This window comes from Leucopleurus acutus (genome assembly GCF_964270905.1).
Source record: "Leucopleurus acutus genome assembly, chromosome: 8".
Lineage (NCBI taxonomy): Eukaryota > Metazoa > Chordata > Mammalia > Artiodactyla > Delphinidae > Leucopleurus > Leucopleurus acutus.
The window spans coordinates 63,349,762-63,374,529 of record NC_139151.1 but is presented as its reverse complement, the minus strand read 5'-3'; the positions used below and the strand labels follow the sequence as shown (position 1 = coordinate 63,374,529).

Sequence of the window (24,768 nt, the reverse complement as noted above, 5' to 3'; positions counted from 1 at the left end):
GGCGCTAGGGCTCCAGGAGGGGCGCGAAAGTGGGAACTGGTGAAGCCGAGCAGCGGCGCAGGCGGCAGGACTCGGGGCATGGCCCGGCTGTCGGTGATCCCGGGGTCGGCCACGGCGTGGACAGGTGAGCGGGGACCAGGAGGTGGCGGCGGCTGCCGTGGGAGAGGCCGCTCCTGCGTTGGCCTCCCCACACTTCATCTCGGTCCAGGGGATGCGGGGCACCCACAACGCGAGGGACCAGTTGGGTAAAGCTGCCGCGGTAGACCTTGGCGCTCGGAGTCAGTCTCGCCAGCGCCACTCCTCCTCTCCCGCCCTGTGCCCCAGTGGGGTGGTGCGGGTGTGGGCACCGGCCCGGGACTCTGGGAAGCAGCGCGCAGGCTGGGGCGGCCCCGCCCCCCGCGTGTACACTGGCTGCTCCCAGTGACGTCACGCTCGGCTATAAAAAGGGCGGCGCGCGGTTCTCGCGGCGCTGGAGAAGCTCGAGGCTGAGGGCTGCCGGGGGTCCGGGAGCGACTGGGCCGCTGGGCCGCTGGCGCTTCAGCGATGTTTTACTCAGGACTCCTCACCGAGGGCGGCCGCAAGGAGACGGACAGGCGGGAGGGGGCGTCGCTGCGGCAGCAGCGCCGGATGAAGCAGGCCGTGCAGTTCATCCACAAGGACTCGGCCGACCTGCTGCCCTTGGACGGCCTCAAGAAGCTGGGCTCGTCCAAGGACACGGTGAGCCCCCGCGGCCGCGCCCGCCTCGGGGTCCCCGCGCGCGGCGGCCAGTCACCATCGCGCTGTGAGGTCTCCCGGGGCCCGCCCTTTGCAGCTTTCACTGAGTCAGCGGCCGGGCCCCCGCCGGCCGCCGGCCGCTGTCGGCTGTCTCGCTGTTGCTCTGTTTCGGATTCCTCTCCATCCAGCATTCCCCTGCTTTAGTTTCTCTCGGGATTCCGTCGTAGCTTTTCCAGCTCGCCCTCCCTTCAGCGCAGCTTCCTCCCTTCGTGTCTCTCCTCTGGAGTAGAAGAGACCCAGCCCTACCTTCTTGCCCTCAGGTCCCCTTTCCCTCCCATTTTTCGCAGTACCGAGTTTGATTGCTTGGGGCTTGAGCCTCGCAGCCAGGGTAGCTCCCGCTGCCTCCCAGGCTGCTTGGCCGGGCCCGTGACCCAGACAGAGGTGACTCCTAAGTGGTGTGAGAAGGAGAGAACGAAGTGGGAAGGGGGCTTTCTGGGCAGTCACCACATCCAGATACACTTGACTTTTGTTGAATCCATTTCCCCCCTATGCAAAATCTACTCCTCCGTTTGATTTTGGTCTCACCTACCTTTGACCTTCCAACAGGAGGGCGGGGGGCGGGGAGAGAAACAGTGTGGACCTTGAAGGTTTCCTGAGCCCCAAACCTCTCTTCATCATCTTCCTCTCCTGCTACTCCACCCCCAAAGAGTGGATAGAGGGAGGAGGCCAGGCTGCCCCAGCTGCTCCACCGGCTGATGTGTGGAGCTGGAGCTGGGGCTGGCGCAGTCTTTTTTTCTAGCAGGGTTGTTCTTGGCATTAAGAAGGAGAAACTCCAGGACTGGAGGTCTGAGTTCAAAGACCGTACTGTCCTCTATCTATAGGAGGGATCCTATGGGGGCCTAAGGGTTACTAGTTTAAAGAACTGTATCTGACTCTCATATTTAAGTCACTGGACCAAATTGATGTTTAGCTTTGTAGTTTTATCTGGAATTTTCTTGTAGTTTAACTTGTTTTCTTGAATTTCACAATCACTTTATTCATCTAGGCAATAATTTATGAAGCATTACTTAAATGTCTTAAATGAAGTAGATGCTCTGTTTAATTTTTCCAGTATTTTTTGAGCTTTTGGAATGTTTAATTTGTCAGGGAAGCGGGGTGTCAGCCTGGGCCACTGAAATTGCCATTTCCCACCACAAGATGGGTATGGAGGGCAGAGCTGCTGAATCTACTTCTTCTTCTTCTTGTTTTAATCAACTCTAATGGCACATAGATCCCAAGATCAGATTTGCCCTCCCCCATTGTGATAGAGAATTATTTTTAGTTATTTATTGTACAGGGGATGTCTACTCAATTATCTTGCTGTTTTTTAAAAGGTATTTTACCTGCACAAGCCACAGAATAGTTAATCTGATTCATGCTAACTCAGAGTGGTGAGTGACTGAAATGTATTCCTAGAAAGGCGATAACTGTCTTTCTTCCCTCCTTTCACTTTACTACAGTCTAGATTCATTTAGCAAATCAGGTTCAAGTCTTCTTACCTTCAGACCACAATAATCCTAGTTCCTGCCACAATAATCCTAGTTCCTGGAAGCCTCAGCCAATAAACAGTAATAGGAAAATAAGTACAATGTGGAATTTTTTTTCCCTTCATGCTGGATTTAAGATATGATTGACATTTGGTTGTCCTGGGATGTCAAGGAGTTTCCTAGCCCTGAGGAACTGCCTCTCCATTCTTCTGCCTAGCATTCTTTATACTGCTTCATCCTGTGTAGGAAGAACTCCATCTGCTTTTCTGACTCCAGTCTGTCTTAGTTGAGCCACACAGGAGCTGATAGCATAGAACATAGGCACTAGGCTGGAAGGAAGAAGCTTCCTCAAGAAGCAGGTTATTGCTGTGGATGTGACACACAGCAGTTTATTGTGAGACCCTGAACCATGGTTCACAATTTCTCTCCCCTGCCTCCCCCCACTGCCATGAGTTGATGTCCCTCTCTCACTGTTCTCACACCTGTAATGTGCAAGTGATTGCACAGAAGAGCTAGAACAGGTCACAGATGCCAAGGCAGACTGAGATAGGGCTAGGAGAGCTCTGAGTACTGGGGTGACGTGGCATGCTTAAGCTTTCTTGGAACTTATGCTGCTGGATCAGGATAATCTTAGAAATAACCTTAGAAGTACTATCTCACTTCATATATATGGATATATATATGGATAGATCTGGTAGTATAGACCAGTGCTGACTCAGTGTTCTCTCACCAAAGTGAAATTTTTGAGGATACAAAAATTGACTGTATAAATCGATAGTACAAGCTCAATAAAAGAGGGACAAGAAAAGGGAAGGGATGGCATCAGAGGGAGATAGGGGGGAAAGGACAAATTAGTTTTCATTGATTCTGGGGTTTGTGCCAATGAGAAGATTGTGGGTTGTTTTCCTCATACTAGTGACCTATATTAGAATTACACTGCTGAGTTTTCTGAATTATCTACCTTTTACCATGCTGTTTCTATAACATTCACTATTTGAATCCAGCCTGCCAACTTTTTTTGGGTTGGCAAAGAGCATCCATGGGCAGTGAAATGTGTTCTTGTTCTCTTGACCCTAGGGAGGTGCCTTTGCCCTTTTCCTGTTTGTGTGTAGTTGGCTGCTACAAAGTCTACTGTGGAAATTAATTTTATTTCTTATGTCTGGCTGTCTTATTTTGTTTGTCCTTTTATCTTGTGCTCTTCTTTGTGTATTAGATTAAGAATCAAAATCAGAGATATGAGTGAGTAATATTTTATTTCGTTTATTATTATTTTTTAAGTTGATGAGGGTAGAGAAAAAAATCACTCTTGGAGTTTTGCGTATTCTAATTTCTTTTGTTTTAGCTACCAGGTTCATAAATGTTCTTCTCATTGAGGTAAGGACTTTTTAATTTTTAGAAACAGTCATATCATGGGATATTATGCTGTCTTTCCTATATGATAATATTACTGACCATCAGGCTATATCCTTACTTATTCAGCAATAGAAAGACAGTTTTGCTTTCCTATTTATGATTGATTCTGCTTCTAGCCAAATGCTTTAGCAAAACTCACTAGAATTAGGAGAAGGCTGGGGGAAGGATGGTGTAACACAGCAAAGCCAACTGACCATGAAATGACTAGCCCTGTACTCCTAGTATCTGATCTACCTGATTAGAATTTCTGTCAATGAGGGCAGCCCTGGGTGGTATCCTGTAGATAAGTTATTCATAATGCCACAAGACATCCATAATGCTATAGATTTTGGACCAGAGAACTTGGGAGTCTTAGAAGAGGAGCATGAAATACCAGTATAACATCAGGATCTGGTGCAAACTGAAGATTTCCAGAGCCATGATCGAATCCTAATTACAGCAAACATTCTTTGAACACTTGCTATGTTCAGGACACAATGCTAGGTGCTAGGATCACAAAGAAGAAGACAGCAAAGTTTACCTGTACAATGAGTTTATAGATTAGAGGGAAGGATAGGACTGATTAATTAATTTATTCCCCAAATATTTATTGAACACTTATTACATGTCAGGCATGATCTAGGTATTGAAGATATAGTAGTGAACCAAAACGGAGTTCCTGCCCTCATAAAACTTACGTTCTTGTGGGGGGGGGGGAGAAGGCAGAAAATAAATCAAGTAAATATATAATATATCAGGGTGTAATCAGTGCTATGGAGAAAATAAACCAGGATAAGGGAATAGGGAGTGTAATGGCCAGGGTAGGATGGAGTAGAGCCCTGTTATTTTATCTAGGGTGGTCAGGGAAGGCCTGTCTGATAAGATTACATTATACGAGATATTGAAGGAAATGAGAGAGCAAAATATCTTGGAGAAGAATGTTCTAGGCAGAAGGAACAGCAAGTGCAAAGGCCTGAATTGTCAGTGTGCTTGATGTGATTAAAAAACTGTAAGAAGGCCATTGTGGCCAGAGCAAAGTAAGCAACAGGAGGGCGATAGGAGATAACATCAGAGAGATAGTGGGAGGCCAAACTACTTAGGGCCTTATAGATCATTGTACAGATATTTGACTTTTAATCTGATACGGGAAACTGGTGTAAAATTTTATGCAGAGGGGTGACACGACATGACTTATTTCACAAAGTAGACTACTGTGTGGATTTCACTATAGAGGGCAAAAGTAGAAGCAGGGAGACTGGTTAGGAGCTGTTAGATAGTAATCCAGGTGAAAGATGATGGTGGCTCAGAGCAGTGTGCTAGCAGTTAAGGGGACAAGAAAAGATCAGACTCTCAGGTTATTTTGAAGACAGAGCTGACAAGTTTAGTTGAGAGATTGGATTAAGGATCTGAAAGAAAGAGTAGTCAAGAATGACCTCAAGGTTTTTGATCTAGCAATTGGAAGAATAAAGTTTCTCATTTACTGAGATGGCTAAGAATACAAGAGGAGTGGGTTAGGGATAGGGAATAAGAATCAGGGGGCCTCCCTGGTGGCACAGTGGTTGAGAGTCTGCCTGCCGATGCAGGGGACATGGGTTCGTGCCCCGGTCCGGGAAGATCCCCCATGCCATGGAGCGGCTGGGCCCGTGAGCCATGGCCACGGAGCCTGCACGTCCGGAGCCTGTGCTCCGCAACAGGAGAGGCCACAACAGTGAGAGGCCCACGTACCGCAAAAAAAAAAAAAAAGAATCAGGAATTTGATTCTTGAAGAAGTTAGGTTTGGGATGTCTATTAGCTATTCAATTGTAGATGTTGAATAGATAGTTCCATGAAAATGTAAATAATACCACCAGGAAACCTATGGTAGTTGTCAAGATATTATAGTCAATAAGCGCTGGAGGAGTTCAGTGGAAGCAGTGATTACTCTGGTCTGGTGTGACAATAGTGATGGTGACCAACATCTGACTAGAGTTTCATCATTCCCTGGTGAGTCAACTGACTATGAGATTATATGGAGAGGGGGCTGCTTCGAGTGTGCCCTATAGAACCTCAGAGTAAGAAGAACTTTACAGGTTATCTGGTTGAAGTCCCTGCAGTTGTGTGAGTCCTTTGTAACAAAAATGCAGTCTGCCATGGGCGGTTGAGAAGCCACCATCTCACACCAGCAGGTAACAATCAGGAATAAGGCTGTTCTCTTTGAAATAACATGTCTATTGGGTCATAAGGTAAAGGCAAAGAGAACACAGAAGTCCTGGGGCAGTGTGACAAGACTGCCTTAGGTAGATTCCATGTGCTTTTGAGCAGCAGTAAACCTAAGGACAATCTGTCTATGATCCTGTGGTGATGAAAGGGTCACGTGTTGTATATTCAGCTAGTAAATAAAGAAGAGAAGGCACAGATATTAGTGCCCTTTTAGACTTCCAAGACCAGACAGAGACATGTATATTGGGCTTGAAGTGAGAGTCAATCAGGAGCCCATGTCTGTCTACAAACTGTACATGAGGACAAAAGTGGAGTAAGATGATTTCATGCCCTTTTAAGAAAAAAAAAAGTGAATGGTAATCAGCTTCAATTTTAAACCGAGCATGAGAATTTAAAATACATATGTACACATACATATAATTATTAAAATTTAAGTGCTTACTTTATACCTGACATGGTATTAAATGCTTCGTACAAACCATCTCATTTCATCCTCACAAAAGCTCTGCAAGGTGGTTACTAACTTGAACTGAGCTCTGTCTGACCCCAAAGCATATATAGTTTAAACAATACTCTAAGTCAAGGGTTGGCAAACTTTTTCTGTAACGGATCAGATAGTTAATTGTTTTTGGCTTTGCAGGCCAGCCTCTGTCTCAACTACTCAGTTGTGCTGTTGTAATGCAAAACAGCCATAGGCAGTACAAATGGGGCTGATTGTGTTCTTATGAAACTTTATTTACAAAAATGGGCAGCAGGCTGGGTTTGGATTGTGGGCCATATTTGCTGACCCCTATTTCTAAGTGGTTCTAGTTGTAGTTCTATTGGAAGCTAGAAACCTTGGGTTTCTCCTCTGAGAGTAAATGCTACAAAGAAAGCAGACTTCTATAATTTCTCCTATTTTCCAGTCTGACCCATTCTGTGGACCACAGAAATCCATTAGTTTGATTCTGTCTGGATTCAGTACAGCGTAGGTAAAGGGATTGAAAAGGTGGCCTTAGAAGTTCTTGCTCAGATCATGATTCTGTGGTATCCTACAGTATAGCCTGTTTCCTCTCACCTCACTTTTCTTCCCACTTTATAGCCTGGTTAGAAGAGATATTTAATCAGACTGGCTCCTAGATTGAGGAACCTCAGCTATGTCTACCTGGAATACAGCATTGCCCACTGTGCCCATTTCTTTCAGAAGCTCCCGATGGTGATAAAGGCAGCACATTTGAGTTTGCCTGCTTAGGATTTAGATGCCTAACTGCTGGTTAGGGTTTAGCAGCCACACTGCAGGAGGAACACTAGAGAACCTGTGACTGCTTAGTGTTGCCTTGTTGAGCTAAAGCATAAAGCAGGATCCGTGTCAGGAAGATGACATAGCTATGTCCAAAAGGCCACCAGAGTACCTGCAGCACCTATCTAACTAATACTGTGTATCTTGAAGTACACCTGGAAAGTAGAAGATAGCCCTTGGAAAGGCAATATTTCAATAAACAAAAACAAACCACTTAAGCATATTTACAAAGCAACAGTCAAGGAATGGGAATGCAAGTAGTACAAACTATGTAATGTATGAGTACTGAAGGGATTCTGAAGGAAAGAACTGGATGATATTAATCAAGAAAGGCTTTTTGAAGAAGTAAAGGGTAGAGATTTATTCATTTGGTATTATGCTAAGAGCTGGGATATAACTGTGATCAAGACAATGAAGGTCCTTGCCCTTGTGAAATTAACACTCTAGTGGGGGAGTGAAATAATAAACAACTAGAAAAGCAAAATAATTCTGGACTTATAATTACTCTGAAAGGAATAGTGAGATATGTTAGTAACTAAAGAAGTGGAGTGCCTACTTTAAATAGTATGGTCAGAGAAGATGTTTTTGAGGAAGTGATGTTTGAGCTGAGACTTGAAAGATGAGATCAAGCTACCTATTTGAAATATTAGGGGAAAACATTTCAGGCAGAGGGAATGGCAGGTGCAAGGGCATTAGAATGGGAAAGAGTTTTTGAGCAAGGAGGTGTGGATGAATAAAGGGTAGAGTGGTGTGTATATGGTATGTATGTGGAGGTTGGAAAGATAGACAGGGACCAGGTGGCACAGAGCCCTATGACCGTGGTAGGAAGTTTGAATTTTGTCTGAAGAACAATGAGAAGCCATTGAAGGGCTTTTTTTTTTTTTTTTTTTTTTTTTGTGGTACGTGGGCCTCTCACTCTTGTGGCCTTTCCCGTTGCAGAGCACAGGCTCCGGACGCGCAGGCTCCGGACGCGCAGCCTCAGCGGCCATGGCTCACGGGCCCAGCCGCTCCGCGGCATGTGGGATCTTCCCAGACCAGGGAACGAACCCGTGTCCCCTGCATCGGCAGGCGGACTCTCAACCACAGTGCCACCAGGGAAGCCCCACTGAAGGGCTTTTGAGTAAGGGAATGTATTATCTCACTTATATTTTTAAAAGCTTACTCTGGCTGCTGTGTAGAGAATGATTTGGAGAAGGGTGAAGGAAGAGGTGGAAGACAAGTTAGGAGGCTGTTGTAGCACAGATAAGAGATGATGGTGGCTTGTATTAGATTGGAAGTAGTAAAGATGAGGAGAAGTAGATCGATACCAGAAAAGTTTTGGAGGAAGTAGCAACAGTACAGATCTTCCTCGACCTATGACGGAGTTACATCCTGATAAACACATTGTAAGGTGAAAATATTGTTAAGTTGAAAATGCATTTAATATACCTAACCTACTGAACATCGTATTTCAGCCTAGCCTACCTTAAAAGTGCTCAGAACACTTAACATTACCCTGCAGTTGAGCAAAATCATCTGACACAAAGCCTATTTTATAATAAAGTGTTGAATATCTCATCTAATTTATTGAATACCATATAGAAAGTGAAAAAACAGAATGGTTGTATGGGTACAGAATAGTTGTAAGTGTATCAGTCGTTTGCCCTCATGATCATGAGGCTAACTGGGAGCTGCAGCTTGCTGCCTCTGCCAGCATCATGAGAGAGTGTTGTGCTGCGTATCACCAGCCTGGGAAAGGATCAGAATTCGAAGTACAGTTTTTACTGAATGTGTATTACTTTAGCACCGTCACAAAGTCGAAAAATCATAAGTTGAACCATTGTACATTGGGGACTATCTATACTTGGGATGGAAGTTTAGGAAAAGAAAAGAATCAAGAATGGATGGGCGTGTAGTGATGCCATTTTACCAGATTGGTGTAAAGGGAATAATCCAGAATGTTAAAATAGAACAGGACTTTGGAGCTCAAACCTCTTTTATTACTGATGAAGAAGGTGAGACTGAGAGAAAAGTAATGCTTAGAGAGATTAGTGATTTGCCCAAGGTAGTATGTGATAAGTGGTCCTTTTGCTAAAGTAGAACGCCTTCATGGAGGATTAAAGATAAGACTGGGAAGGAGGATGAATTAGTGGAAGATCTTAAATGGTAAATTGAGGATTTTGTGTTTGATACAGCTGGCAAGGGAGCCACTGTAGGGGAAGGAGACCATGAACATAATGTTTTAGGAGATTATTTGAACTTAGCAATAACAGCAGAAATGGAGAGGAAACTACAAGGTGTTAAAGAGGCAGAATTTTACTCACCAAGACGGAGAATACTGGAGAAAGTACAAGTTTTGTGGGAAAGATCAGTGGGACAAGTTAAGTTTGAAAGTGCCTGTGGGGTGTCTAAGTGGAGAAGTTCAAAGAGGCAGTTGGTTCTATGGGTCTGAAACTCAGAAGTGAGGGCTGGGCATGAGATGGAGTCATCATCATAAGGGTACTAATTTATACAATGAAAGCAGATAAGATTGCCCTAAAAGGTTTTGTAGAGTGAGAAAGGGACCTAAGATAGAGCAACAACATTTAGGAAATGAGCAGAGGCAAAGGAGCCAATAAATGAGACAGATGCAGAATAGACAGAAAAGTGGTTTTAGAAGCCAGTGGAGGAGAGTTTCAAAAAAATGGAATGTTGAGTTTATTGAAACATTGTTTCTAATGGCAAACATGTAGAAATAATCTACATGTCCATTAGTAGTTAAATAAACTGAGGTATGTTTGTACCACAGACTCATAGGTCTATAGATGATGTGCTATTTTAAAATGCAGAAAGCGGGGCTTCCCTGGTGGCGCAGTGGTTGAGAGTCCGCCTGCCGTTGCAGGGGACACGGGTTTGTGCCCCGGTCCGGGAAGATCCCACATGCCGCAGAGTGGCTGGGCCCGTGAGCCATGGCCGCTGAGCCTGCGCGTCCGGAGCCGGTGCTCCGCAACGGGAGAGGCCACAACAGTGAGAGGCCCGCGTACCGCAAAAAAAAAAAAAAAAAAAAAAAAATGCAGAAAGTAGGGCAGATGTAAAAAAAATAGGTGCTAAGGTGGTTGGTTATAGGGTAACCTGACATTACATCTGCCTAAGTTACATTGTTGGTGTGTGTGTGTATGTGTGTGTGCACACATATACACACACTTCAGTTTTTGCATGATTTGGCAGACACTGTTAGTTGGCTAAATCATCACCCATTTTCAGCCCTTTTCTATCTACCTGACTCCTCTACGCAGAAGCTAAATACACCCAGACCCCCTTGCAGTTAGAAGTGGCTGTGGGAATTCTGACCAAGAAGATATAGGCAGAAGACTGCTGAGGGAACTTCTGGGAAAGCTTTTGCTTTCCTGATAAAAAGGATAGATGGCACAGAGTCCCTTCCTCCGTCCTTAGATGTGGATGTAATGCCTGGAGCTGGGGCACCCATCATATGACCATGAGGGAATATCCAAGAGAATTACGGAAACAGTAGCCCTGAAATTGTTAAGCTGCTGAATTAATGCCAGCAGCTGCCTACCTCCAGTCTTCTTGTTATGTGAGAAAAAAATACACCTCCATTTAAGCCATCATAAGTTGGATTTTCTTGTGGCTGTATGCTTTCTTAATGTATAGGGTATATTTTTAAAATTTACTTTTTATCAAAAAGCACATGTATATAATTTAAAACTTAAAAAAAATTTAAACTGTTCCTTAATTCTCTTATACCTTCCCATCATGTCCCCTCTCCTACTATATTAATATTGTAATATGTTAATAACAATTAAATAGCTATCTTGGGTCAAATCAGCATTTACTGCTTACATTATTATGACTATATTCATATTATTCACAGCTGAGTCAAATACTATACCATAATTATGTTTCTTTCTCATAAAATTTTAATTTTTATCAAAATTAATAATTGCCTAGTTTTTTCCCTTTGTTTAATTTTCTATCTAAAATTTAAATCTCCTCCAAGTACCTTAAAACTGCAGATGATCTAGCAGGTGTTTTTTGTTTTTTCTTGGAGACATCCTTCCTGGAGTGCTCTATCCTCACATTTCATTTTGGACTGGTTGCTCTCACGGCCCACTACACAACCAATATCCTGGACTTTTTCTTCAACACTGTTTTCAGAATTTCCCTTGTTTCTCTTCTCTATTGTATACTCTATTTCTTGGATCCTATGCTTTTTTCTTTGTTTGTTGGTTTCCCTCGCTTTGGTGGAGTATATCCTTCAGAAGCTGCTTAAGGATTCTTGGGAAATAACTTTCCTGAGTCTTAATTGATAGCTTGGCTAGGTTTAGAAATTATGTGCTGTCAGATTTGTTAAAAGTATTATTCCATTGTCTTTTAGCTTCCATTATTACCACTGAATAGTCCTATGTAATTCTGCTTCCTAATCCTTTGTATTTGAAATCATCTTTTTCTCTTTGGAAACTTTTGGAATCTTTGTCATCCATGATATTCCAAAAATTCTTAATGATGTGAAATCTTGGTTTGGGTCTTGTATCTTTCATTATGCAAGGCTCCATGTGAGCCCTTCAACTCATATTCTTCAGTTCTGGTATAGTATGGCACTCCACTCTCATTCTTAGCTGTTGAAGGAATCTGTTCTAAGCCTAGCCAAACTGTCAACCAGCCAGAGTCTTTTGATTTACTCTTACAAAAAGAATAAAGTTTTGGCATTCTTCCCAGTTGTCTGGATCACCTGGGAAGGAGTCTTATGCATAGGAGTCTTATGCAGGGTTTATACTAATCTCTTTCCAACCCTAATCATACCCTCCAATTGTAGAAGTTCTAATACCTCTAATTCCTCAGCTTTTCCAGGGTTTTAGTTTAAGTAGGAAAACTGCTTTTACAGCTAGACCCCCAAGTATAAAATAGTTCAAATATAATAGTTTATTTTTTCTTAGGTAAGAGTTCTAGTGGGAAGGTCAACAAGACAGCCCTCTTCCATGTAGTCATTTAGTGACCCAGGCTGACAGTGAGTGGCTCTTCTGTCTTCAACATGTTACCTCCAGGAAGGTTACCCTAAGGGTCATCTCCATTCCAGCCCGTCAGAAGAGGAAAAGAATATGGAGGAGTGTACACAGGAGAGGTTTACAGGCCAGGCCTAGAAGTGGTATGTGTCACTTCTACTCACATTCTGTTTGCCAAACTCAGTCATATGGCCTTGCCTAACTACAAGGAAGGCTGGGAAACATAATCTAGGTATCTTTCCAGAAAGAAGAGGAGATCATGGATTTTAATTAGTAACTGGCAGTCTCTGCCACTCCAGTGTTCCATGAAGTAAAATGGTGTGAAGCACTTAGCTTTCTCTAGTCTAGGTCAGTTACCAGTTTTTCGTCTGCTTTTTAGATTCCAAAATTTTGTCAAAATCTCTTCTTCTGTTATTGTTGTTGCTTACTTTACTATTCTCTTTGTTCTTGTAGTTTTAGGCCTTTCTTGTTCCTTGACTATGATTTTAGTGAAATTTTCGTTGGGAGCAAAGGTAAATGTGCAGTTACATTGTCATTTAAAACATGAGGGCAGGGACTTCCCTGGTGGTCCAGTGGTTAAGACTCCACACTTCCAGTGCAGAGGGTGCAGGTTTGATCCTTGGTCAGGGAACTAAGAGCCCATATGCCATGTGGTGCGGCCAAAAAAAAAAATTTTAAACAAACAAACAAACATAAGGGCATAATTAAATGGCTACAGAAGAGCATCTCTGAGGTTCATATGAGTTAATTGGCTGTGAATTTTCAACTCCTGAACTATACTATGAAAACTTGTAGTTATAAAAGTGAATGAAAAGAATTATATGTACTGACATAGAAAAATGCCTTTCATATATTAAACAAAAATTAAAAATTTAGAAGAGTGTTATAGTATGATCCTGTTTTTATTTATGTTTGTAGATGTATTAAAATTTTTGGAAGGATGTACTTCTAAATTTAATGGTTGTTCTTTGTAGGGAGTAGAACTGAGAAGGTTTGAAGGGTTGCAGAGGCTTTCCCTTTTTTTTTTTTTTTGCGGTACGCGGGCCTCTCACTGTTGTGGCCTCTCCCGTTGCGGAGCACAGGCTCCAGACGCGCAGGCTCAGCGGCCATGGCTCACGGGCCCAGCTGCTCCGCGGTGTATGGGATCTTCCCGTACCGGGGCACGAACCCGTGTCCCCTGCATCGGCAGGTGGACTCTCAACCACTGCGCCACCAGGGAAGCCCGAGGCTTTCCCTTTTTAATTGTATATACTTCAGTGACATTTGAATATTTTATATTGAAGATGTATTACGTTTGAACCTTTTTTGGGTTACTAAATAAAGGAATAGTCAGCAGGGCCAAACACCCTAGAGAAGTCAAGTAAAATGAAGGCTGAAATATGTCTGTCGGATTTGGAAATTAGGAGATCGTTATTGGTGTTGTGGGATCAGAAGTGATTTCAGTGAAGAAAATATAGGATATCAGGAAATTGACTAGTGATTTCGACCTTTTTTTAAGACCGTTTAAGGCAGGGTTGTGGTTAGGACGTGGCACTGAGGAGGCAGGGTCTGAGGGTTTGTGGAGGTGTTTTCTTCCCAGTGTGTGAGAACTTTGAGTATGTGTATAGCCTGTGGAGAAAGGGTAGAGTAGGAAAATTCAAAGAGAGATGACTTCAAGGAAAACGATTTCAGAACCTTCCTCATTTGCCTGATCTGTCCAGTGATGATTAGACTCCTCTCAAGATTCAGAATAACCAGGTAAAGTGGTGTTGGGCAAGACCACTGTAGAAGGAAAGCCTCGAACTTTAGGTTATGAGGGCTTTGTTTAGATGGACTTTGAAGTCCCTTCCAGTCTTCAGTTCTACAAATCCAGCTTATCTGAGTTGGTCATGCTAAGCATGGACCTGACAGAAACAAACACCTGCTTTAGTATGAATCTAGACTTATTAGTGAGAGAGAGATAAGAATGAAGAATTTCTGTTTCTTTTGAGGAGCAAAGCATTCTCCCAGGGTCCAATCAGGAAATCAGAGTTAGCACTTCCTCCAGCTCCTTGTCAAATTAAGAAGCTCTCATTTTCTTTTAAATGCCCCTCTCTCTCCTTTTCCCAAGAATACTAATTTAAAATCTGCCTTGCCAAGAGTCAGTGTATTTTGGGAATCTATTTCTTCGCCTCACCAGGGTTACAGCGAGTCATGGCTCTGACTCCATTCTTCCTCAGAAATCTGTAATATGGTGGAAATGAAGACCTCCTGCACTTCTACCCACTTCCTGGGGAAGGTTCTAGGCTCTGGGCTTCTAGGAGTAACTCTCTTCCCCCCCTAGAATTGGAATGCCATCTAGTATGTGTCACACAGAAACTTGGGGTTAGACTCCATCCTTTGAGGGATTTTCAATATTATTGTAAACTAGGAATAATATGCTTTTGTATAGAAATTTCTCAGGTCAAATGACTTTAAGAGGTGGCTTACACTTTCTGGAGGCCACTTTGAGTAGAAACAGTAGAGCATAGATATATCTGCCCTAGTAACTCTCCTAAGCTCTATTAAAGAGCAGACTTGATTTCATATTCCTCATTCTTCTTCCTAACCTTAGGTATCCTGGCACAGATATAAGGCCTAATTAAGTCCCCTGCTTCTTGGTCAGTTTCTGTCCCTTTTACACTCCACTTGTGGCCCATTGAAGAGAGCGGGAATGGATGACAAGCACATGGCAGGAGGAGCCTTATGCTCCTTGAGGTCCAGAGAATAACAGTAAGGATGATTCCTCTGGGTTCTGCCAGGTTCTAAAGTGTGTCTTCTAAGAGGGTTATTCAGCAGGTATGAATCCCTGTCTTCCTACCTCATCCACCCATGGATAACTCAGCCCACAGGAGAGCCACGTCATCAAGGCACATGTATTTGGGTCCAAAGGATAACACTGTGAGGGAGTGAGACTTGAAACAGAAGTACACAGAACTCCTGAAAACCAGCGCTAAGAAGGTTTCTTTGGCCTGTGAGAATTAGCTGCCCTTTCTATAAGTCCCCTGGAAAGATACATTTATTCCACATAGACTATGGCCACTTTCCTCCTGAAATGCCCTTGTAAGGGAAGGGAAAGCAGCAAGCCCAGGTAGTACAAATCACAAGGGTCCCTTAGTTCTCTTTAGCCATGGACTATTAGCCCTGTTCACGTTTCCCAGGGTCCCACATTGCTCTTTCATTCACTCAGGGTTGCCTACTGCAAATTGGTTTATAGTTCCTGCTCTGATAATACCCATGAAGTCCCTACTTGAAGGAAGGATAAATAAGAAGCAAAGGTAGAGCTCAGTTATGGGCAGCTCCTTCATTATTTCTGCAGCACCTGGGGGACAGTGAGAGAAGGGGGAAAATGACCTGTCATTAAGAAGCCTCTGCTTTCTGTTCCTCAAGCAACCTCATAACATTCTGCAGAGGCGCCTCATGGAAACCAACCTGTCAAAGCTCCGAAGCAGTCGTGTCCCTTGGGCCTCCAAGACCAACAAGCTCAATCATGCCAAGTCTGAGGGGCTAAAGAAGTCTGAGGTTGATGACATGATTTTGGTTTCTTGCCAGGTAATGTTCTGAGAATAGCTTTTCCAGGTTTTCTGGAGAACAAGATTTGGGCCCATTATCCCAATAATGGGGACCTCTCCTCCAAATTGTATAGAATGTGGGTCTTATCATGGAATTCGTAAATGAGTTTTAAGGGGGGCACTCAATGCAACACTGGAAATATATGCAGTAATTTGTATGCATGTGCATCTTTATGGGGAAAAGGACTAAATGTTTCATCAGATTTGCAAAGGAGTATGTGATACACACACACACACACACACACACACACACACACACACAAAATTAAGAGCCACTTGGTGTATAGAATGAAATACCCAAAGTCCTTTGGAATCCTCTGTAAGCTCTAGATTCAGCAGGAAAAAGAACCCCTCAAAGGAGACTCAGCAATGGATAAAGATGGGACACTACCAACCCATAATTGTGAGGATGCTCCCCAACCCTGCCTTTCATATGACACCTGCTGCTTGCTCTTTGGATCTCCCTTCCCTTTTGCTTCTCTGGCTCCTATTGAACGGTATGTTTCCTCTCTACAGTGTGCTGGAAAGGATGTGAAAGCCTTGGTTGACACAGGCTGTCAATATAATCTCATCTCTTCAGCCTGTGTGGACAGACTGGGGTAAGTAGTCACTTGTGCTGGAAGTCAGATGCTAATACACTCTTTGCTTGAATTTATTTTGAAGTCCAGGCTTTCCATTAACTCCCACCAATTAAGTTTTGAGCAAAGACCTTTGGGCTCCGGAATGAGAAAGTATGAAATCCTTGGCTCATTGCGTGCCATGCCCTGATCCTGATTTGTGCCCTGCCCAGACAACAAGTTAGAAGGATGTGCCCTGTTGGTGTACCCGAGAGAAGTAAAATCAGGGATGTGGTTGGCCTTAGCTTACTTGGGGTCCTTCTGGAGGCCACACTGCCTGTCCCAAGAAGTATCAGTCAGACCGTGGAATAGAGCTGCTATTGCTGTTGGACCTGAACCATCACAGGGGTGATTAGTACCTTTCCTCTCTGCAAATAACAGGTAAACTCAGCTCTTACTGCTGCCCCTGCTGGGGCCTGGGTGTGAGGCAGACACCTCATATATTGAATATCTTCAGTTCTCTAACAGCTGGAATTGGGTTCTCCCTCTTTTTTAGTCAGAGAAAGCCATTTTGTATCTTTCCTCCTTTTCACTCAATCTGTACTTTAATTTCCTTTCTTCTTCCTTCTCTTTCCTCCAAAGTACCAGATGGGCCCTGAGGTCTAGCCCAGAATTGGGAGGATCAACCCAATATCCTTTTCCACTTCTCTAGCCCTAAGTACAACAGAGCATTCCCCAGCCTAAATCTCTGTATTGAAACAATCACCAGGGTAGATATAATGGCCCATTTTAAGCTACTTTCAAAATATCCCTATTAGGCAGGGCTTGCACAAGTCTTGATTTGTATAATCAGTGACCTCTGCCACATGTTCTGTTTCTTCTCATTTCTACCTTCTCCTCACCCCTCACCACAACTGTGACTCTTTGAAGCTGGCTCTGTGGGTTTTGCATTGCTGTTTAGGGTGGTGGACGGGGTGGGGTGGGGGTGGAGTCCAAGGACACAAGTGCTCCTATGAGAAGAATCCTGAGCATTTTTATGTGGTGAAGAGATGAGCTGTAGTGCAACATGATGTTGCCAGAAAGACTAATAATGTCCTGGTGCATAATTAGGCAGAAGACTGCCATGATTCCAGAGGAATTAATAACCATCTGTAAAATTGCAATTATTTTTCTTTTGGATGGGCTATAACACCAAAAGAGAGGAAATGGAGTAAAGCAGAAGTTTTGGCACAGAAAGTCCATAATTAAGTATTTATCCACCAACTCATAATAGCTCGGTGCTAGCTGTTCCAATCAGCTTACATAACTGTGTGAAACCTTGGTGCTGTTCTTTCCTTCCTCCCCTAGACAGACAAGTTAAATTAATTAGGACTTTCTCCACAATATGCCTTGCTGATGCCAATATCAATGCACTTAACAAATAAGTACCTGCCTCCACCATCCTTATGGCCTCAGACTAAATGATGAGGATAGACTGAAATAGACAAAGAGAAAATTAGACACTGAACAAAGCATCTTCTAAAATTAGGATTTACCTGCCCTCTCTGAGATCTGTTACCCACAGATGGATAAAAGGATATGTTAACTAAATTGCCTTGCACATAGGTGGGGATGTTGAGATGCAGAAAAGGATTCTCTGAGTGTGTCAACTCTCATATTCCACCAGTGCAGATAGTGACATAGCTTTTTGAGAATAGGAGCTGAATCTTTAGTTTTTTGTATCTCCTGGTATGTTTAGGATAAAGTGCTGAAACAAGAATTGTAGACCTGCATTTTTTTTGGTAAATTAACCCAGGAAATCTCTGGAAAATTCCAGCTGTGTGTCAGAAGGTAGGCATTGCCAGATTCCACCAGAAACTTCTGCCAAGGGGATTCTGTTATTTCCTCTCTGGTGCAGACTCAAGGAGCATGTCAGATCTCACAAGCATGAAGGAGAGAAGCTTTCTCTACCCCGACATCTGAAAGTAGTGGGCCAGATTGAGCACCTAGTGATCACTCTGGGCTCCTTCCATCTGGACTGCCCAGCAGCCGTGGTTGGTGAGTAGAATGGGGGACTGGACCTATGGACCCCTAAGTTAAACCCTCTCCCTCCTTCCACCAAACCCTCATGGGATTTTATGCCTGTAAATATTGACTTCTTCAAAATCCCAGGTTTCCACTTTTTTGTACTATAAATCTTGTCCCAGTTTTTGCCTTCTGAAGTACCAGATGGGCCTTGAGCTACATTCAAGACATATTGAGAATCACTCAGAGAATAAAAAAATTCAAGGGGTAAGAAAACAAACATTTCTGTGTGCCCCTGAGAGCTTTCTGTGGGCTAGTTGGAGGTAGAGGGCAAGATCCTCTTACTCCTTTGCCATAAATCCCTTCATAATTTCCCACCAAATCCTATACTTTCCCTCATGTACTCTATTCTAGACTACTCTAAGTTCCTGGTTTTTGTCCAAAGGCCTTTGTCCTTTAGAGTTAAAAAGACTTCAATTTGAATCTTGACTCTATCACTTTTTAACTATAATGATTTGGGAAAATTACTTAATATAATAAATGCTCAACAGATGTTTATTGGATGGATGGAAGGAAGGAAGGAAGGAAGGGAGGTTAGGTTGCATAGAACCTAATGGTGATAAGGCTGACTTCTAAACCAACATGAAAATGGTTAAATCTTAATTTTTTTTATTAGAGGACAATGAGAAAAACTTGTCCCTTGGTCTCCAGACTCTCCGATCCCTGAAGGTAGGATTGATTCTATGTTCCCATTGGTACTTCTTCTCTGAGGCAAGGGTCCTCTTACATGGAGACCCCATAGTGGGATCATTGAGGGTAACCAGTGATTCTTCTTTGTTTTCAGTGCATCATAAACTTGGATAAGCACCGGCTGATCATGGGGAAGACAGACAAGCAAGAAATCCCTTTTGAGGAGACAGTTTCCTTGAATGAAGACAAGTGAGTGCCCAGATGGGTGTGGTCAAGTAAAATCCATTGGTCGTTAACTGGAGGGGTTCTCACACAGGATATTGGGTTGTATCCTGCTTTTGACCTTCAATCATTCCACAAGTATACCCCTCCTCACCCCCAGAGTTCACAATCCCACAAAACTATAGCCCACATTTCAGAATGAGCAGTGATGATACTGCATAGAGTGGTGGGGAAGATGAGTAGCTTTTAAACTAAAATTGTACTTGCGTTCAGTCTAACTTCTTTGAATTTGGTATCATTTCTTTTATTTCTTTCTCATTTCAGCACTTCAGAAGCATAACTACAGCCTGCAGCATGTCTGCACGTGTGCACACATACCAGGTTGACAGATTAAGAAAACTGGGTTTGAACCAAATGCAGTAGCAACTTGCTTTGGACCAAGTCCTCCCCTCTAATAGAAGCTCCAGGGGGTCCTTCCCACCCAGACCTCTCTAGACTTTAGTCTGTGCTTAGAGATCTTGTCTGGTTATAGCCATTGTTTTTTACTCCTTTGATCACTTAATTTATAGACCTTTTTGACACTGCCAGGTCCCACTTGTGGCCTATTTCTCTGCTTCTTCAAGGAAATTGCTTTTATTAGTCAAGTATAGGGGCTGCTAGGTTCTATTTCTCCATAGATACACTTGCTTCTTTTCCTGTAGTTAAAGTGTATAATGAACAGGAATCTGACCTTTACCTCCTTTCAGCTATTTCAAAGAGATACAGGGTACCTATGGCTCAGAATTCGAATTTCTTCTAATTCTTTCATTGATTTCTCAAGTATGAATTAATCTGAAAGAGCCCAGAGAAATCATCTAGTCCAACCCTTTCATTTAAAGGTCCGGAGAGTCAATTGAATTGTCTAAGCTCATATACTGAGTTGGTGGCAGAAGGGACCTAGAATTCAGAGCTGACAAGCCAAGGCCAAGGCCATGTTCATTCTCATTTGTTGCGTCAAGCCTCGAGAGGAGGATGAAGAGGTGAGGATTTGTAAAAAGGCAGGGTAGGGGAAGGCTATGCTTTGGGGATGGATGCCAGAGGATCTGGGAAGCCCTCCCTCCTGTGTGCTAAGCCCACTAGAAGTCCCCTGACCCAGACTGTCACATTTAGGTGCTTATCTTGGTGCCTAAAAGCCATGGGTATAAAGATGAATGAGGTGGCTTCTCACCTTGAACGTCTTGGAGGGTAGGAGGAGGAAGGACTCACAGACAGAAAAACATTAACCACTCTCTGAGATGGAATTGAAGGCTTCAGTAAATAATCTGGGCATCATTGTCAGATGTTGATAACCCCAAGATCCAGTCAGTATTTCTGTCTAGCCTGTTATTTGTCTGCATCAGACTCAAGTAGCTGGGAACAGGAGTGGGGAAAGGAGATGAAAAAACCCACAGCAGGTCCAAAATAGAAGGATAGAATCAGTTGGTGGGAAAGCCTACCTAGGGAAACATTTCTGGGATGGGGGCCAGGAATGAAACTTCCTGGCAGGGAATTGATGGTTGGGAAGCTCTTCAGTTCTGTCCTGGAATAAGGAAAGAGGCAGGGCAGGAGCCTGCCCAAGAGTTCACAACAATTTTTTCTGACTCCTCAGTATTTCCTGACCCCTCTCAAAAAGGTCATGGGGTTTCTTGAAGCCTTTCTGTTGGGGTGTCAGTTGGGCACATAGATACCTGTAATGGAATCTCCCCTTCAGTTTGGTCAGAGATGTGCTCAGAGAAGTCAGAAAAATAGCCAGCTGTGGGTGTCCCTTTAAGAGATTCCCAAGTCTACCCTTGGTTCATAGCAGCAGTTCCTCGAGTATTTAATGATCCTACTTCAAACTTTGCCAGATCCCACCAACAATCTTGTCTAGCGTTAAGCTACTGTCTCTATCAAACAGTTTTTTGGAACTTTGAATGTTTTCAGCATTTCAGAAGCTCCCTAAAGACTAGGAACTTGGTGACGTGACCCCCATTTGAACAGCTAGGCGGCCATACTGTAGCCAGTTGTCACTGCGTCACCCCCAGGCCCTTCTTATCAGCCTCTACAGAGAAAGCAAGATGGAAAACTAAGCACAGCCACAGTAGGGGAGGCCACATCTGAAGCTCAGCAGAGGTGATCCCATGTTACCAGCCTTCAGTGCCCCCTCAAACTACCCCCATTTTCTTACATGGGGGCACCTGCACCTTTCCATTGAGGCCTCTCCACTCTCCTCCCTTACCTATCATGGAACCACTTTGGCCTGCTTCTCATCCTAGGACTGAGTTGAAATACTTCACCTTTTCCCTAGTTGAAAGTTCCACTCTGAGCCTTGATTCTTGGCCACAAGTGAGGCATGTTAGAAGTTCCTTGGCCTGGTTTATCCTTATTTAGATTCCCTGTGGACCAAGTGAGGCCAGGAATTCTCAGGTGCTAGAAAGATGCCTTCGATTTTGACCCTTCGATTATATAGCATCAGGGGGTTGATCAGGTGGCCTTTAGTGATCTTTCTGGCCTCTGAAAATCAGTCAGTGACGTCCCAGTTTTGGAATAGAGACAGTTGGGGTGATCTGAGCTTATGGTATCATAATCTCACTCCATGCAGTCAGACCATTTGAATTCACTAACCGAATAATTGTGCTTTAAACCTCAGGCTTGATAGAGGTACCTAAAGTTGTCTAAAGGTAATTATAGGAAGTCTTGAGCTTCATTAATTTTCTTTAAATGCTTCCAGGTTGATTACTCTGATAGCCCATATCTCCTTGATATTCATGAAGAAGCACTGGTCCACTTTTCTGAGGCTGGCTAGCTAAGCAGGGAAGGTCATTTCTTCCCAGAATCCTAGAAAATTCTCTCTGGTACCTCTGATTGAGGGTGTGGGAAGAGAGTGTCTACTCAGGTCACCGTTCTGAAGACAGGTGGTAGCAAGAAGTAACCCTGTAGAACTGTATCCCTCTCATTCCTTATTAGATGTCCAAATAAAATACAGGGAGTTTGAAAAATATTGTCTTTGTCGTTTGGTATTTCTGTGCCTGACTTATTTGAGGAAAAAATGTTTTCTGACTTTTCTATTTCCTTGCCCTGCACAGACCCCACCTGTTAAGATTTTCTATTCCTTAGCTCAAAATGTCTATAGATGGGTTGCTTGGTATGTCAGCTGCCCTTACTCTTGTATAATAGAAATATCTTTCCAGGCTGGGCACATGGAGGAGACGAACTGGATTCCTCCCTCCTTCTGTTGCCAGGCCTCTGCATTGGCACTTTATCTGCTCAGTGTTCGTGGCTGTGTTGAGTTTATTTGTGAGATTAATGTAACAATAAAGTGAAATCTTCCCCTCTGTGTGCTTGTCTGACAAAATCTTTGTGTCAGGTCCCCTGGAAGATGGCGGAGTCCAGGCATAGCCCAGCTGCATCTGTGTTTCTCTTAAAGGATCTTCTGAACACAAGGCTTTGTGGTCCTCATTTCCTCCATTGCTACTAGCCCTTTTGCTCCCTCTTACTGGCTGTATGTCCTTGGGCAAATTAGTGAACCTCTGTGAGCTTGGCTTTGTAATCTACAAAACAGAAGTGATAATAGTACTTACTTCACAGTATCAAATGAGATAACCTGTGTAAAGTGGTTGGCTTATGGTAGTCCCTCAAAGATTTAACTGTTTGTGAGAACAATCTTTTATGGTGGATCCCCAGTGTGTGAGAGAACATTTTACTTCTAGAAATTTTGTTTACGAATTTACTTTTTATAAATATATTTATTTATTTAGAAAGGAAATATTTATTTGGTTCAAACAAATAAGAGGTTTGGGAAGGGGAAGGGTTGAATGAACCTTAATATATAGTTAAAGTTAAGGTCTAAATGATGTTGCAAATAACTGCATTTTACAGATGATAGAAACTTACCTTTTAAGTGTTAATATTTTTAGTATTTAAACAGTGTAGTTATTAAATAGTCAACAAGAAACATTCTATACCTATGACAGTGGTTATCACAATCTAGAATTATGTTTCTACCACTACTCAGATGATATTACCATTCCACCTCAAAAGGTTTTCTGTCTTACTTTTGTCCATTTATTCTAAATATAATAAATGTAAAAAGACTTAACCAATCTGACTCTTAAACAATGAGCAACAGAGCTTCCCTGATGGCGTAGTGGTTGAGAGTCTGCCTGCCGATGCGGGGGACGTGGGTTCGTGCCCCAGTCTGGGAAGATCCCACATGCTGCGGAGTGGCTGGGCCCGTAAGCCATGGCCGCTGAGCCTGTGCGTCTGGAGCCTGTGCCCCGCAACGGGAGAGGCCACAACGGTGAGAGGCCCGCGTACAGAAAAAAAAAACAAAAACAAACAAGCAATGAGCAACAGAATCAAGATTCATAATCACCTTAATAGAATGAAGCCAACAAAATTGTTTTAACAGAGTTTAAAAAATATATTCTGACTTCCATTTTTAAAAAATCTATTGCACTTGCACAGTGGGAGAGAACTTGGATTAACAGAAATTCCTGTGAAGATGATATTGGTGTTTAGTTGATTGCGCATTCTCTATGTAGAAGTATCAAGGACTCTGTGTGTAGGAGATGTCATTTGTAAGACAGGGATGTGTATATAATCTGTGGAGCATCCAGAAAAGGGCAATGGTAACCTCATTATGGTCTTCAGAGTTGTCATGTGGAAAGTGTTCTTTCTGGCACCAGAAAGCAAGCATTTCCAATAGGTGGAGGTTGCAGAGAGGCATATCCTGACTCAGTTGGAGGGAAGCATCTACTTTAATCCAGGGACTATACTAATTTATACAAAGAAGGTAGTAGCGTTCACAATTTTGCAGAAGGAAAAGCTAAGGCTCAGAGTAGTATCAAGACACAGTTGCTTAGCACAATTAAATGGACTGTCTCTAAATTCTCTTTCACTGGGAGTGAAAGGTGGGATGATCATTTCCTAGCAATATTGGAGAGAGATTTCTGCATTGGGTGGAAGGTTAGATAAGGAGACTTCCAAAGTCATTTCTAGTGCCAAAATTCTTTGATTCTAGGACATATTTATTAAATGGGATTGTGAATCAAATGTAGTTTATTTTTGACTCATTGCCATCACTACAAACATAGACTCATTAATTTGGACTGAAATTATGAGCTTTTTATGCAGCTTTGAAGAGTTGCAGGCTACTGTTCTCAAGAAATCAGAAAGCAGAGATGTACTAGTCTGTGTGTTATAGCTTGGACTCCTCTGTTAGCCGCTACTTCTTCCTTCCATTATCAGTGCATCCTAAGCTATGCTACTATCTTATTTTATGCTTGCTTGTCTGGTCAGTGACCTACTGGCAGCTGTTTCTCACATGGTGTCAAGCATGTGGGCACTGTGACATCTATTTTCTCAGAGACCTTTTTATTCAAGGGTTGTGGTATGTTTCAGAAGACTGGGGCTGCCAGATGCCTGACCAGAATGGAGAAAAAGCTGGGTCTTTACCTGCTTTTAGGTAGTGACTTGTCCCAAGGTTCTAGCAGCCTGATGACTACAAGCCCTGTTCTTTCTTTTCAGCACCTTTATCACACTCTTTCCTGGACCTATGCCCCTAACCAGCAAAGCCCAGCCACCAAAATCAGAGAGGGGAATTCAATCCTGGCATTGTTTTTACTGGAGGCAGAGTAG

At 43.1% G+C, this 24,768-nt stretch overlaps 1 protein-coding gene across 1 annotated transcript; it reads left to right on the top strand.

Annotated features, from left to right (window-relative positions):
* Nucleotides 1-543: 543 nt before the first annotated feature.
* On the top strand, nucleotides 544-24,768 carry NRIP3 (nuclear receptor interacting protein 3; the record flags this gene model as incomplete). Its single annotated transcript, XM_082845120.1, is given in 8 exon segments — nucleotides 544-717; nucleotides 15,477-15,638; nucleotides 16,175-16,257; nucleotides 18,113-18,252; nucleotides 18,896-18,948; nucleotides 19,064-19,158; nucleotides 24,658-24,676; nucleotides 24,679-24,768. Coding segments are annotated over 8 exon segments (816 nt in total).